Genomic DNA, 16,049 nt, shown 5'->3' with positions numbered 1-16,049 from the left:
GTATCTGTTGTGTGACTGATTTCCTACTGACTTTGCTGTCACAGTGGGTAGAAAACTATGCATCTCAAGAATTTACGGAATTATGTTTTAAAGTGATGCTTCTGATAGTTCATCTGACTTTGTCATCAACTAATCCATCAAGACATTAATGAATTGTTGTTTTCTGAGACCCACACTAGACTAATGCTAGAAAAGAATTCCAAGAAGCTCAACACTCCTACTGCTAGCCCTCCAAATTCAGAACCTGACAGTGACAACTTCCCCGATTGCGGCTGTTGCACATGCTCTATTTACTATGCCATTTCCAAGGATAAGAAAGAAGTACTCTTTTGTAATAGCCTCTAAGTGCAAAGAGATAGAGCTATTCAAAGAAAATAAAACAAATCAAAGAGGCAAAATGATGGGATCTTTTCTCAGTAAGAATGAGCATGAATTTTTAGAGGTTTTACAGAGATTACATAGGATAATATGTTGACATTTCTATAACACATTGTGGTAGATTATATAAAAATAGCTTGTATTGGAAGTGGATTAAATTAGCAGGCATCGGAGAGTCTTACAGAAACCAGCCTATTAGGCATACCTTTTCGTGCTACAATTTGTCATTTCTAGGCCAGTGCTTCCTTTGCAAAAGATAAAATTATTGCTTGCAACACTGAATCTTCAGTTCAGCAAATATGAAAAAAAATTGTTCAGTTTTAAACATATGTCAGAGTTTCTATTTCTCACTATTGGTTATTTCTGTATACCCATTTGTGTGTTTTTTGCTCTCATGCAATCAGTAAATGGTATACTTTCCCTTAAATTAACGAGAAAATTCAACTGTCAGTAGTACATTGTTAGCTTTAAGTTTCTCATCTTTTAACTTGGACTCAATTTTTAATATTATAATCCTGACCTTTGAGGATAGTACTATTTTATTTATTTCAATATTTCAGTGTAACAGAATCTGATCACCCAGGATAAAAAAAGCTTCAAAAATATGTAAGGAGAAAAAACAGCAACTATGTGGGGAAAAGACAGTTGCAAGTTGGATCCAAAGTTGCAAGAGTGGAAAAGGTCCTCCCCAACCTGTTCAGGAACATCCCCATATCTTCCAGAAAGGCCTGGGAGGCAGAGCAGAGGGAGCAGAAGATGGAGGCTTCTCCTTGTACAACTTGCCATTCACTATGTTATGCAAAAGTTACCCTTTTGCAAAGTAGTTTTGAACAGGTCAGCTGTCTTATCTTCAGAGACACAAAGATGTTTTTTGGCTGTGGACACCAAAAGAATTCGGAAAACTGTTCAACTTGAACAAGAGTTTTACTCAAAATACACCAGGAATTAAAACATATGGTATTTTCCTGTACTGTTGCTGTTGTCTCCCAGTCATAACTTCTAGTTCATTTGGAGTAACAAATCCCAGCGATGGAAAAATGTTGCCAATTTACCATCCTGCAAGACACGAATCCAATTTTCTGCCATTTTCTGCTGTCAGCGAACGTTCTATTCACTATCAATGAACAATCCAAAAACGTCAGTCTTACTAGCAGCCCGTTTCCAGGTTTGGAGCGGTGGTATTTTAACTTTCTTTGCTCTCTCCTGCAGGCACACACAATCCAAAACTTCCCCCCTCTTCTCCTGCTTCCAAGGGGGGGTTTAATGTTTTCTACCGATGGAAATTTAGTCCTTTACAGTAGGCTTTCCAAGACTTTAGCTTACAGTCTCTTTGCTTCAGTCTATTTACAAAAGGGGAAGGTGGACTTCCTGTTTTGAACCTCCCCGTTTCGGTGCCAAATTAAGACGTTTGAAAATCCAATTCTCCGCTCTACTCACGGGTAGTTGCTTTAAGATCAAATTGTCCACAGGAAAAAGTCAGCGCTCTCTGGCAACAGCTATGCGGCTTCGCTCCGTGGAAGAAGCAGTCAATTCGAAGCACTGCGCCACTCACCCCACGTTGCTCCGGAACCCCGAAACTGGGTTTCCCCGCGAGTGGGGGAGGTGCAAAAGGTGCCAGCCGAATCCCACATTCACAGGCTTCACCCGCCTGTGATTTTTAGTGGGTCTCCACCTTCGCCGTGGCGGCCAGACCCAGATTTCCATGACGCAAATTCCTCCCGATAAGTGGAATTCCGCCATTACCGGAGGCGCCAACCCGGAAGTCCCACAAAGATGTTTTTTGGCTGTGGACACCAAAAGAATTCGGAAAACTGTTCAACTTGAACAAGAGTTTTACTCAAAATACACCAGCAATTAAAACATATGGTATTTTCCTGTACTGCTGCTGTTGTCTCCCAGTCATAACTTCTAGTTCATTTGGAGTAACAAATCCCAGCGATGGAAAAATGTTGCCAATTTACCATCCTGCAAGACACGAATCCAATTTTCTGCCACAATGAGCATTTCATGTATCCAATTGTATTTTTAATCTACCATTTGAGAGATGTTTTTAATTTACTGTTACGTTGCTTGGATTTCCTGTACGACAGGAAAATATTGCGTTGACTCATAAATGTTCATGCTTTTTGTTTCACTTGGAAACTGCACACTGCCTGTTAGCTCTGCAATAGTGACTTTTGAACAAGTTGACTTGTAAAGCAACGTACGGTTTAGCTTCATCTAATTCTGAAATGCATACCTTATTAAAGTGTCATCATCCACAATGACTAACCAAGGTGTTGCAGCAGGGCTGTGCTTTAGAAACCTTTCCAAAATGGCAAAAGTCTTCCCACAATGACCTAGACACGAAACACAAAAAAGTAAAGGAATTCAATAATTAGACATATAGTGTGATGATTATAAAAAGCAATCTTAACACTCTTCAAAATAATCTTTGTCATGTGTTCAGATTAGGGCTGGGTTGCACCTTTATCCTCATCATTCAGATATATAAATATATGGATTTCCTGCAATAAAGAGTATGACATAATTTGGAGGCACCCCAGCCTGTCAAACTCTTACATACTGGGTTGGACCTTGCCTGCTGCACCCTACCATGCCCCTTCAGCAGTGGGCATGGAGGGCTTGAGGCATGCAGGGAGTGGGCCCAGGAGGACTCTATGCCATGGAGTAGGTGTGTATGCAAAGCTGACCATTCTTGCTCACTTTTGATATCCAGCAATTTCAAACGGGCATCTAAAACTAGGCTCAAATCACGGTGGTTCTTAGGTCTCCCTTTCTTTCCTCAATCCTTTCCAAATTTGTTTTTTCCTTGGTCCTTGGCTTCTTCCTCTCTCAGCCTCTTTACACCTATCAGCTGATTTCTCTCCTTCTTTCTTCCAAGCACCTGCCTCCTTCCACCTTTCACCTTAGTCTTGTTCAGTCAGAAGGCAGAATTTGCAATCATGCAAACAGGTATGGGAAGAAGGAGGAAACTGGTGTCCTGAATGCTGATTTCGCAAAGGCAGGCAGATGAGCAGAATAGAGGGCTGCTATTTTCACACTGCACTGATTCATGATGAATGTATGCAGCAGCAGCAGCAAAAGTAGGAGGAATTTCCCCCTCTGCACTCCCAAACTGGTAGAGCACTTGCTGGTGCTGCCTCCAACTGAATCGCACTGTAATCAGTCCCACGAAAAGAGTCTTGTCTTTGTGCCTCCTTATCTCACTGGCAGACTCACAGGCCACCTCATGGGAAATAAATTAGGCAGCTCATCATCTTGTGCAAATTCTGTTATGAAAACACTGTATAACTCATGCAAAATAATATCACATCGTGTTAAAACTTACCTCTATCAGTATTTGGCACTCCTAAATCAACAGTGGGTATTGAACTTTCTGCATAATCACTGTAGTATTCAATAAGAGCGGCCTCTTTTTCCCAGGTCTGCTTTACAATAGGTACTGGGGGGGGGGAAACAAGCATACTGAAATTGGACGTTAGGATGTTTCTCAGCTTACCAACAACTGATATTCACCAATCTTCTCTCCTCCCTTCTCAGTGCACTATGGTTACCAGTTTTTGGGGGGCTGGGGGGAAGGATCTGAAGCTAACTAAACTGTTCAGATGTGATGAGACAAACAAAACAGGAAATTATGGTTAAGTAATCCAAAAAGCCTTCAATTTCAGAAGAGAGGAGGGAAAGGATGGCACAATGATGGCTCATGCAGGCACAAGATTCATATCTGGGCTTAATATGCTGAGACTTGTATATCTGAACCAGGTTATTAAAATAATAGGGTAACTGGAGGCAGCCCTGTTAGGCCAAAATTAGATGTTACAGCACATGTGGCTGCTACTGAAAGCAGCATCCCCATTTCTGCTACCCCAAACACCTAGGAATACCAAATGCATCTCATGACGTGATGGTGTCACAAGGTTCCCTTTCATTGGTTGACACCTGTGGGCAAAGAAATCTGTAATGCATTTTGCATTACTAGTGACCATCAGAGGATAAGCAGGGAGAGAGAGATGGGCTGCTTTGTCAGCAGCTAGCCATATGTCTAGTTTTAAGCTTAGATAATGGGAATGGCCCTACCCTCCTCCCTGCCAACATACTGGAGACAGATTTGTTACCAACCAGGGCTGAGCTTTTTTTTCCTGCTTTGCCCCCTTGTCCTAGGAACCACTATGTCTGTGTAGCATCTTCTGTTGGATAAGTATGTCTCACAGTCTCCCGCCCACTCACCAAGGCTTTTCTTGGAGGTGAGGAGAGATTCTGTTTTTCCTTGAGCAATGAAATACACTGTATGTACCATGTAAAATCCTAAGCAGGTGCAAACGATTTCTCCCTCACAAAAAAGGAAGGAGACTCCTGGCACATTCAGTCTTGATCATTCAATACATCTACCAAAATTCAAGGGCGTGTCAAAACATACAGCAGAAAAACCCCCAATCCCTGTATTTTCATAGAAATAAATGCCCAACCGGCATGCTGCATGGATATAATTTTGAGCAGCTAAAAAAGGAAAAATGGCTTACCAGAAGAGCTCCTTTTTCAAAAGGAGCTCTTGAAAGCTAGTATCCATTAATTTTTCACTTTCCTGAGAAAGATTACCCTCCACTGGGTAACACTGGAAACTATGAGGAAAGTTCAAGTATTTTCCTCAGTCTTCAAGGTGTTACATGATAGTGAAAGACTGTGAATCTATAGCTTCGTTTTCAACATGCCTTTATCATTTTGGCTAGCTGTAACATAGCAGTTTATTTTTTGTCTTGTTTTAATCAGCATCTTTTTTTTTTTAAATCACAAGAACATGAACACTCCAGTTGTAGGATGCTCATTTTCTTGCATCAAAAAGACAAATTGTATGCAAAAGTTAAACCCATGCAACTTTAAAGTTTGATTATTGGTAAGCATTTAGAAAGGTTATTAAACAATGCTTCATTAAAATAAGCCACAAATTAGTTGAACACTTAACCTTCTTGAGTTATGTTCTTATATTGCTGCACCGTATAAGAGGGCAGTATATAAACTGGTATAAATAAAATAAAATAAAATTCTGAAAATATTACAAAACCTTCCACTTTCCCCAATCACATTGCTTAGGATTGTCTGAATTAATATGGGCAATGATTAAAGAAACTGAGCTATGGTTTAGAATGATGTCTGATTTGACTACAGATGGTTTGCAATTAGCCAGAAAAGTAAACTCTGGCCAGAAAATTAAACTCAAAAAGTAATTCTGAAAACCCTGGTTTGTGCTACAAATTTTTTTTTTTTTTTTTTTTTTTGGTATTAATAGGCAAACCACAGTTGCAACTGTTGCCTTCTCTCAGCAAACTTGGAGCTACTACACTCAAAGACTTGAGTTTTAAAATCCCGCCACAGAAAACAGAAGCAAACAAGCACCTTTAAATTTACCTGTATATTTGGAAGCTCAAACTTTGCTTGAGTTCTAAATACATTGGTTAGCGGAAACCACTGTTTGGTGCAATGCCTCAAATGAGCCAAAGACTAGGTACCAAAGCATAATGGTGGTTTTTCTACAGCAGATTCAGTATTACACCTGAGCATGAAGCAGAACCTTAAGTAAACAGATTTGTTGCTGTCTCTTATTTTGTTTAAATAATAACCACTAATATGTTTAACCAACTAGGAGTTATAAATGTATAAAGTTTAGGGATGTTTTAAGACTGCAATGGTAATTTTTTTAAGTTGCTTTCGTAATTTATTACAGCTAGATTAAACTGCACTATTAGTTTTAATTATATTTACAGATTTTGGCTAGATTTTATGCTTTTGTTGTCTATGTATTTTGCATACCACTTGGTAACATAGCAAATTTGATAGCAGGAAATTTGCTTGCATGCAGACCAGGCAACAAAAGCTATTTAGCAAGGACAATTTTTAGACTTTTCTTCTAGAAGATCATCCATCTTGAGTACACATTTTATACAAGTACTTTCAGGACTGCTATTCATTTATTTCTGCTTTCGTATAATTTCATCTAGGAATGGATCTTTACATTCAAACTAGAATGTTGTGTGGATGTTGTAAAATTTAATTCCCCACTGCAAGGTTCTGGAACCTGCAACTTGGGAATGTTTGTTCATTTATTTATATTTATATCCCACCCTTTCCTCCCAAGAGAGTACATGGTTTTAACCCACCCCCAAATTTATCTTCACATTTGCTGTCTGAGTTAGGTCAGGCTGAGAAATAGTTGGCCCAAAGTCACTCTGTGACCTTCATGACTGGATCACCACTTGAAATTGGGCCTTCCCAGTCCTACTCCAGTGATTGTAACCACACTGGTTCTGTTTGCCTTGTATACACATTATAATTTATCATTTTGTGCTATTATCATGTTATCATTTAGCTGCCAGGTTATCTGTCTTTAAAAAAACCACCAAAAAACAAACAAACCCCAGCTTCTATGACCTTTTATGGCTTGCCTTTATTACCATGGACTGCTGTTTTATTCTGGGTTTAGTGGCCTTGGTTGCATGCCATGGTAAAATATAAAGCATGGCTTGCTGTGCATTAGTTAATTGCTCCAGTTTTGCTTTGCCCCATGTCTTTTGGCTTGTGCTGGGAGGAAGCAAATTATCCCTGGCAACATCAAACAAGGGATTACTATTTGTTTCACTTCTAACAAACTACCATAGGCGCCAGCTCCTAGGGAATGAAGCCCTTCGAGGGGGCCCCAATGTGTTTCTTTGAGGGGGCCATACCCCTTCAATGTTCAGAAGGCATTTGGCTTCACCCCCGGCTCCTTAGGATGTCAACATGACATCGGGATGTTGCATTGGGCCCCCTCAGTCAAGCTGAGAAGCTGGCACCTCTGCAAACTACGATCTGCAAGTCAAGAACAACCCTTGGCTATAGATTGTGATTTGTTAGGAGTGAAGCAAATCACAGTTCCTGGTTTGGACAAAACAGAGTAAGCTACGGATTGTGGTTGGTTTCTCCCCAGCACAAACAGGGAGGAGCAGAACCTCCTAGCTTGGAACATTTACGGCAAATCATTCACTATTGTTTACTATGATGTGTGAACTAGGCCATTGTGGGATTCTTTATCTTTATGGTTTGGGGCACCATGTTCTAAGCACGGCTCCCAAAAATGCATGATCACAGAGCCCCAAAACACAAAGGGCTGTGATATTGCATGAGGTTGCGACCCTACATGTCTTGCCCAAAACACACATTTTGAGGCTCCTTCATCTCACATGGGTCATGTGACTCATCCAGAAGCAGGGCCATGTCCCGGATTCTAAGGTAAACATGTTGGAGTGCATGCAATTCATTGCTCAGGAAAGTGTACCAGCTACCACAGTGAAAAACATTCAGGTTACGGATTCATGGCCAAACTACCAAGGGCTGCATTCAGCTAAATCAGTGAGTGCACAGAACAACTTCTGTGAGCCAACATAACTTCAAAATTTGATTTCTGAAGATCTATCATCATCTCTATAGCCAGCCCCTTTTTTGGTTTTGAATATTCGTTTGTTGAAATGTTAATGTTGGAAATAACTTGTGGTGAGATTATATGAAGTAGAGGGATGTAAGTAAGAATATCACTGAGGGCAGAGAAAAACACCAAAGGCTGATTTCCCTTAAAATGGGACACAGCTGGATTAGTTTGCCTTACACCCTACCAAACTAGTCACTGTTTGACATCCAAAGGATGCATGAAATACATGACAAATGTGATGAAGGAAAAATTTATGCAGCTGCCATCAATAAGAAATGCCATCTGGTCCAAAGCTGTTCTTCAATCCCAACACTTGCTAAAGTGAAATCTTTAATGTTTATACAGCTTGGTTCTATAACACACTTCTATATATGAATACTGTTAGGATCGTCCTACTCTTGTGTAGGACCCTGGTAGAGACACATGCCCGACTGGCATGTTCTCTCCCTCCTGGTCGATCATTCGGGAGCTTCTAAAGCCTTCTTCAGCCTGAACATCACAGCGACTGATACAAAGAAGCATCAGCACACTTAGGGATCAGCAGAGTATTCGCAGTTTGCGTAACAGAACTCAGTAGCACAGCATTTTGGCTAATCTACATTTATTTAAATATAATACACTCGGAGCATTCTGACTTAGCTCCTTCCTCTTTCTCATCAGACAGCAAAGAGAAAAAGAACAAAGGCCAATAGTCCCACTTCACGGAACACAGTAACACAAACATCCTGTCTCCGTCACTTCCCACTACGTGGAATGAAAACATGCACCATCATGTGATAGACAACAATCCCATGACTGCAAACACGGAGCAAGAATCCTAACATATAGAAGCAAAGGCCTAGGAATACACCCTACACAAATCTGGACTTTCTAGAATAGTTGGTTGGAGACTTCCGAAAACTCCTGTGGCCAAGCAGGTACCAAATGTATTGCTCTGTTTTCCTTTGGATTACATTGGTGAGACTGGGGGCGGGGGGGGGGGGGATTGGTTGCCTGGGCAGCCCAGGACCTCCATATGCACTTCAGTGCAGCTAACACAGCAACAATACAGGAGGCAGCAGTTACAAGTTACCAGTCTCTGCAGCCACAGCAGGCTCTGTGATCCTCCAGCAGTTTGACTTCAACCCCACAGGCGCAGTCCATTGCCTCTCGAGGCAGACAGAGGCCAACAACATTAACTTACGTACATCAGTAATTGTGAAAGAAAAAATCATTCAACTAGCAATACAATGTCACTAGTAAATATTTTCCCCTGAAATTGTTAGGGAAATCCTGTTATTACCTTTTTTTTTTTGAAGGATGACAATAAAGTACAAATGTATATTAGAGGGGGGGGGAAATATACGGTGAATTTTCCAAGGTTTGTTTTTTAGGTATGCTGGTCCCCTATGGTTTTCTTTCAGTGTCACATGTTCAATGCATCTCAAAAATGAAACACCTCTATTTTGTAGATGTAAACCATCATCACTTTCACATACAGATTGATGCAGAATGTCTGAAATGTACTCCCCCCCTGCTTTTCAGGCAACTCTATCCCCTACAGGTGGCTAAGAAGATATAAAAATAGCTAATGGATGAAAAGATAATGCCTTCCCACCATCTTATTGAATGTTGAATAGCTCAAGGTTGTGGCTCTCTCTATTCACAAATAAGAAATATTGAATTTCAAAGAAACACCAAGACCATCCACCAGACAACACATTTAAAGGCTTTTTAGTCCATGCATTCACTCCATGTCATGCTTCGCCCAGTTTTAACCAATATATCTTCCAGCTTTTGTCACAAATTCTCTACTCCCCACTGCAATAAAATATACTTTATGGAATATCCCACTGACTAATGGGTAAAGGGAAAAAGAATATTCTGACAACTAGAGTATATATTAATCAAGGTTCTCATTTTCTGACTAGGAGAGACCAAGGCAGGTGGCCTGGCTTTATGACATCCAATATCTTTCAGTATCAATGTGACCAATTATCACATTCAAGATCACTGAATTGAATTGAATACAATGTTTAGAACCAAGCCTCAAACGCTAACCCAAATATGAACCCCCCCCCTTTCAGTTTGGAAGGCAATGAATAAATACAGCAAGACAAATTTTATCCCAGGATTTACTGTCAAATCATACCCAAGAGGCACAGAGTACTTTTTGTGGGCCAGGGAAAAAGAAACCAACTTCTTAGGAAAGGCTGCAGCTTAGAATAAGCTTCCCTGGTGTGTATTCAGATACATATATATGCCTTTGAAATACTCTGGGGATATAGTCACCAACTTGGTTTTGCTCTGTCTTACATTTACAAGGAACCTGAATGGAACCACAGATGTAAATATTCTTTGGGTTTTTTTATGGAAGACATAAAATGTAAAACTTCTGTCCAGTCTTAGTAGCTGCTTTTAAAATTACCATACTGTCAGGGAACTGCCATTGGCGCAGGGGCGAGAGGGGAAAAGCCGTATGGATTACAGAGAGCCCCCAAAGATCGTGGGAAGCAGCACTTCCTCAGCGGAGGAAGGCAGCCACGCCTCTAGTGGAGAGGAGATGCAGGGCTCGGAGGAGGCAAGGCAGAGCCAGGACACCTTGCCTGAGCAAAGCGGGGAGGAGAGAGGTCCTCCGTTACCCACGCCTTCCTTGTGCAGTAGGCTTCCGTGCTGAGAGGGGAGGCGCAGACTGGGCATCAAAAAACTACTCTGCTGGGGAAGGTTTAAGGACCACCCACTCTCAGATTCTGCCAGTGAATGAGCAAGACACGGAATAGAGGCGCTCTGCATTCTAATGGTTTTTATCATCAATAAGAAACCTTTAAAGCAGGCTATTGAAGCATATTGCCTGATTGCTCTCGAGCAACCAACCGATACTTCTAACGCATACGTTTAGTATTTTTAAGTTTGAAGAACTTAAAGGCTATACCAATAGCCTCAAAATAAGCCTAGGAAATAAAAAGGCTTTCCCCATTATATTCAGTTAGTTCCTGGTAGCAATCTGAAGGTAGATTCAAAGACCAAATGTCTTCAGAAACATGCTAAATTCTTAAACAGTGAACATTTCCTCATTGTTGCTCAGATAAAACATTCTAAATAGGTCATGAAAAGCAATGGGAACACATTTTAGAAGCCAGACCAATAATTCTAGCATATGTGATTTACAACATAGTTTTGAAAACTTCACTGACTAATTACTTTCAGTGGAAATGATATTCTTACTTCCCTCTACTTCACATAATCTCTCCACAAGTTATTTCCAAGATTAAAATTTCAACAAATGAATATTCAAAACCAAAAAGGGGCCATACTGCATTCAAAATTTTATTTAGCTTAAATTAGTTGCAGAAATTATATAAAGATATCCTTAAATATGGAACTTACTTCTGTCTCCATGGAATTTCCTGCATGTTTTTACAGCAACAAAGATATCTGTTTTCTTCACAGGATCTCCCTAAAAATAAAATGTCAACTACATTTTTCAACATTCAGGTTTATATTGAATGAACAAGCTGTTGTAAAGAGACCCTCAAGATATAGCTCTAAAATCTACATTAAAAAGCAGTTTAAGGCAACATAAAAAGATATACTTTCAAAATTCAAAATTATCAATGTTGCCTAGCAGCATTATCCACTAAAATTCTAATTGAAATTCTGACTGAAGTCGGTTGCAACACATAAGGAAAGCAAATGAACAAAAGGAAATATTTAACTATAGGGTTGTGAAGGTTGAAGGCATAATACAGCCCAAAGGTATGAATGGTGGTATTGAAAAGTCCCACTATTTCAATAGGAGGGATATAAGCATGTGATGCTTTCCCATGGAAATTGGGGTGATTTTGACGTACTTTTCTTTGGCTGGATCATCCCATCATTCATATGACTGGTGGAGTCAAAACAGCTACTTTAAGGCAGGCCCAAGGGATTTCAAGAAACCCAGTGGGGGCTTAGCCCTTTTCCTTTGATCAGCCAACATCTGTACTAACTGGATGTCCCCAGTTCCAGCAGATGTTAGGCACATGGCAAGAGGGCTTTTTAATGGTCATAGGAAACTAGCAGCACAGTTCTAGTGGCACTCCTATGGGGTCTAGGTCCACAGCAGCAATTGATAGAAGCTGTTTGTCAGGTTCTTGCTAAGGATGTGGCCTAACATCACTTTGACCTCAGACACACACACACACACACACACACACACACACACACTATTAACCCCCAAATAAGGAGTTTGTGTGGCACCTAACAGATAGAAAGTGTCAGAAGACACTTTGTTGGTTTTGCTGTGACAGACTAAGATGGCTACCGCTCTGGAAATTGTCATAATCATTTCCTCTATTTCTTAACTTTAGAGGTGACTGCTGGGACTTACATGGCCAATGGCACTATACATGCACAAGGGGACAGTATCGGTAAGCCCAGGGAAACCCTATGGTTTGCAGAAGTTCAAAAATATTTGGAGGCAAGGAACCTAAATGAGGGGGAGGCACTTCCAAAGCAGCTCATTGAGGACAGTGTGTTCAGTGGCTAGAGAATGCTGGGGGTAAACAAAAAATAAGACAAGGGGGGAGGAATGGAAAATGCAGCATTGTGGAGGAACGCCTAGCTGACTGGCAAATGCTGCAGAATGCCATTCTGCAAAATGTTTGTTAATGGTCCACTTGTTAGCTCACTTTCACACAGTCCTATGAACATAGGACATCACACATTTACAGTCTTTAATAAAACAGCCTCACAGTAGGTAAAGAATGAACAGGAAATAATAATTGGCATTTGCCTTCCTTAAATCAAGACAATAATAAAAAAAAATGGAACTGGTCTTCATTTTCTCTTTAGAGCTTAATAAAATGGATGGACTTTCATTATGAGTTAATAACACACACATACCAAACTATTTTCCAAAGGACTATGGACTTGCTTAGAGAACAATGAAATTGAGGGCACAGAGGTTGAAAGGCTTGTGGGAAATAAATCAATAAATAGTGAAGGGGAAAGAAATTTAAGCCAGCCAGTGAATAAATAATAAATACTTAGCCCTTTCCACTGTTCAAAGAGTTTCTCATACACTACATTCTTGCAATCCTTACAACAAACAGTGAACAGTTCAGTATTAAATAACAGCAAAACAACAGAAAATCATGGGCCAAAATAGCTAATCCTTTACAGAAGCCAGCTTTCTTTCCCTTTCTCCTTCTGTTTGCTGCTTCCAGCCATCTTCTCCAGCTCTTCTCAACAGTCCAAAGTACCCACCCTTTTAGCTTCTTATATCTTCAGATGTTTCCCGTTTTGAAAAATCTCAGTCTGCCTGTGACTCCACATACAGTATACACACACTTTTTCACTTCCCCTCTCCACTCACACTAGATGTACCAGGGCAGCCAGCCACATTTTTTGTTCATGTACCCGTATGTGCCCCACTCAAATATAAAATTATATGGTTTTTAATTTTTTTCTCCCCGCCATGAATAAATAAGGAGCAGAGTAGACATATAGTGCTAGTGTAGTTTTTTTAAGAAGAGGCTTCATGACTTCTGGAGTTTGTATATGGAATTCTGACCCCATCCCCATCCAAGCAACTAATATTGTAATAAACTATTTTATAAAATATGTGATTTTTACTGTTTTGTTGTTATATTAGAATTCATCTAACTCTCTGCCCCTCTCACCACCACCCCACTTTCTCTGGGCTTCTTCTTTCAAAAACATATATATTCGTAGACTCAGAAGGGATCCAAAGGGCCATCTAGTCCAACCCTCTGCTATGCAGGGATTTCATCTAAAGCATCCATGACAGATGGCCACCCAACCTCATTACCATATTATATTGTTGGGGCAGCTCCTTCCCTACCTTCCCTAGAAGAGAGATCTGTGTGCCCTCGGGAAAGGCAGAAGTGTGGGAGACGAGGGAAGTAAACTCTTGCACCAACAGCTCCCAGTTGGCCTGAGAGGACTTAGAATCATAGAATCATAGAGTTGGAAGAGACCACAAGGGCCATCGAGTCCAACCCCCTGCCAAGCAGGAAACACCATCAGAGCACTCCTGACATATGGTTGTCAAGCCTCTGCTTAAAGACCTCCAAAGAAGGAGACTCCACCACACTCCTTGGCAGCAAATTCCACTGTCGAACAGCTCTTACTGTCAGGAAGTTCTTCCTAATGTTTAGGTGGAATCTTCTTTCTTGTAGTTTGGAACCATTGCTCCGTGTCCGCTTCTCTGGAGCAGCAGAAAACAACCTTTCTCCCTCCTCTATGTGACATCCTTTTATATATTTGAACATGGCTATCATATCACCCCTTAACCTCCTCTTCTCCAGGCTAAACATGCCCAGCTCCCTTAGCCGTTCTTCATAAGGCATCGTTTCCAGGCCTTTGACCATTTTGGTTGCCCTCCTCTGGACACGTTCCAGTTTGTCAGTGTCCTTCTTGAACTGTGGTGCCCAGAACTGGACACAGTACTCCAGGTGAGGTCTGACCAGAGCAGAATACAGTGGCACTATTACTTCCCTTGATCTAGATGCAATACTCCTATTGATGCAGCCCAGAACTGCATTGGCTTTTTTAGCTGCCGCGTCACACTGTTGGCTCAGTAACTTTGTTACTCTTTGTTTACATAATGCATTTGTTTTAGTATTTTAAAATTGTAGCTGCTTTGGATGCTTTAGCAGAAAGGTAGGATAGGACTCAAAATAAAAGAATTAATTAAAATGCCTAGACAGGCAAATTACAATACCCATAGGGGTATGCAAATAGATCAATAACAGTAGCTGTAAATAGCAATGTTCGTTACATAAACAAGATCACAACACTGCCAGGAATGGCAAAAAGACAATAGAGTTATTTTTGCAAACTTCCAGCCCAAGCCAAGATCATACCAATTTAACAAAATGTGAACCACAATAGGCCAAGTCTGAGTAATGGTAGCATAACCAGAAAGACAAAGAGAAATAGAAGAACAAACTTCTGTTTGTACTACTTGCATCTAAAGTATCTTGCAAAGTCCTCAACCTTGAGAAATTTTAAAGAATTAATTAGAACAGTTAAAGGTGGATTAGAATAGGCTCTCTTTACATCTTTTTACAGGAAAAAGACAGTCAGAAAATACTTACACAAAGTGGGAGGAAATTAGCAAATGTAGTGGCACAGTGAGCAGCATTAGGAGAGTCAAAGTCTTCTGTACAGAACTCAGGCACTGGGGTGAGATGTGGTCCACTGCCTTTCTCCCAGATATAAAGCGCAATCTTTGAAAATACACAAAAAAGTATAATTAATGCTGAAATATATTCATTCTATTAAAATTCAATGCAAATGGCTTTCGGTATAATAAGTTAGAAAAAAGATGGGAGAACTACACTAAGATATATTATCTCGTGGTATAAAAGAGTTTTGAAGTTTTAAACCAGAGCTTATGTGAATAATTATATGTGTGCAGGTGTACAGTAGTATACTACTGATAAACTACTAGCTCTCCTCCCAATAAAACCACAGATATATCATGTCAAGCGCCAGGAACCTCTCCTTTCCATCACCCTAGATTTAGTCATTGTGCCTCCATTCCTATCCCAAGCAAAAAAAAGGTCTCTTTAAGAAGAAAAAGGGCTATAGCTCAGTGTTACAGCACATGCTTTGCATGCAGATGGCCTCAGGTTTAATACCTGATATCTCCAGGAAGAACTAGGAAAGATTTCCAGCATCTACTGATGTTTTTAATTATGTTTTATAGATATCTATAGGCTGATTTTATTGCATTTTATATGTTGTAAGCTGCCTTGTTATATTTTATGAGATATATTTATTTATTTTCAAATAAATTTTGATAAATAACACTGGAGCGGTGCTGCTATTCAGTGCAGACTGTACTGTTCTAGGAGCCTTCCTATGCATCTAATAAGGGCTAACAGGCACTTGGAGAGGGCTTGCTAGAGACAGAGTGCTGTATCCAACACTCTGTTAGTAAAGTTCTATTTGTGCAATGAGGCTTTGCCTGTCTCCATTCTCCCCTGACAACTCTCAAAATCTGTTCCAGAGAGGACCCTAACAGTTCTCAGAGAAGAGTACAAATTTTGGTTAGAGATGGAGGGATGGTTAGTAGGGATGGGCAATATCTTGCTTCATGGCTTTTCCTACACTGTGATTTTTGCATAACACATACACAGTGATTCATGATATATTGCCAGGTCAAAAAATTGTGAAACCAGTTATCACAATATGGACTTCAAACCCGTTTTGGACGATATAG

General features: G+C 40.3%; 1 protein-coding gene across 2 annotated transcripts in view; it reads right to left on the bottom strand.

The window, feature by feature from the left end:
- B3GLCT (beta 3-glucosyltransferase) overlaps positions 1–16,049 on the bottom strand; it is a 75,622-nt gene that overhangs the window by 11,955 nt on the left and 47,618 nt on the right. For both annotated transcript variants that reach the window (XM_081860473.1, XM_081860474.1), the window contains 4 exons: positions 14,920–15,051; positions 11,204–11,273; positions 3,710–3,823; positions 2,618–2,717 (listed from right to left, as the gene is read on the bottom strand). In XM_081860473.1, the coding sequence (XP_081716599.1) occupies positions 2,618–2,717; positions 3,710–3,823; positions 11,204–11,273; positions 14,920–15,051 (416 nt within the window). The remainder of the gene's footprint in view (positions 1–2,617; positions 2,718–3,709; positions 3,824–11,203; positions 11,274–14,919; positions 15,052–16,049) is intronic.

This window comes from Podarcis erhardii (assembly GCF_964252035.2).
Source record: "Podarcis erhardii genome assembly, chromosome: 4".
Lineage (NCBI taxonomy): Eukaryota > Metazoa > Chordata > Lepidosauria > Squamata > Lacertidae > Podarcis > Podarcis erhardii.
This window is presented reverse-complemented; position numbering and strand designations above follow the sequence as displayed.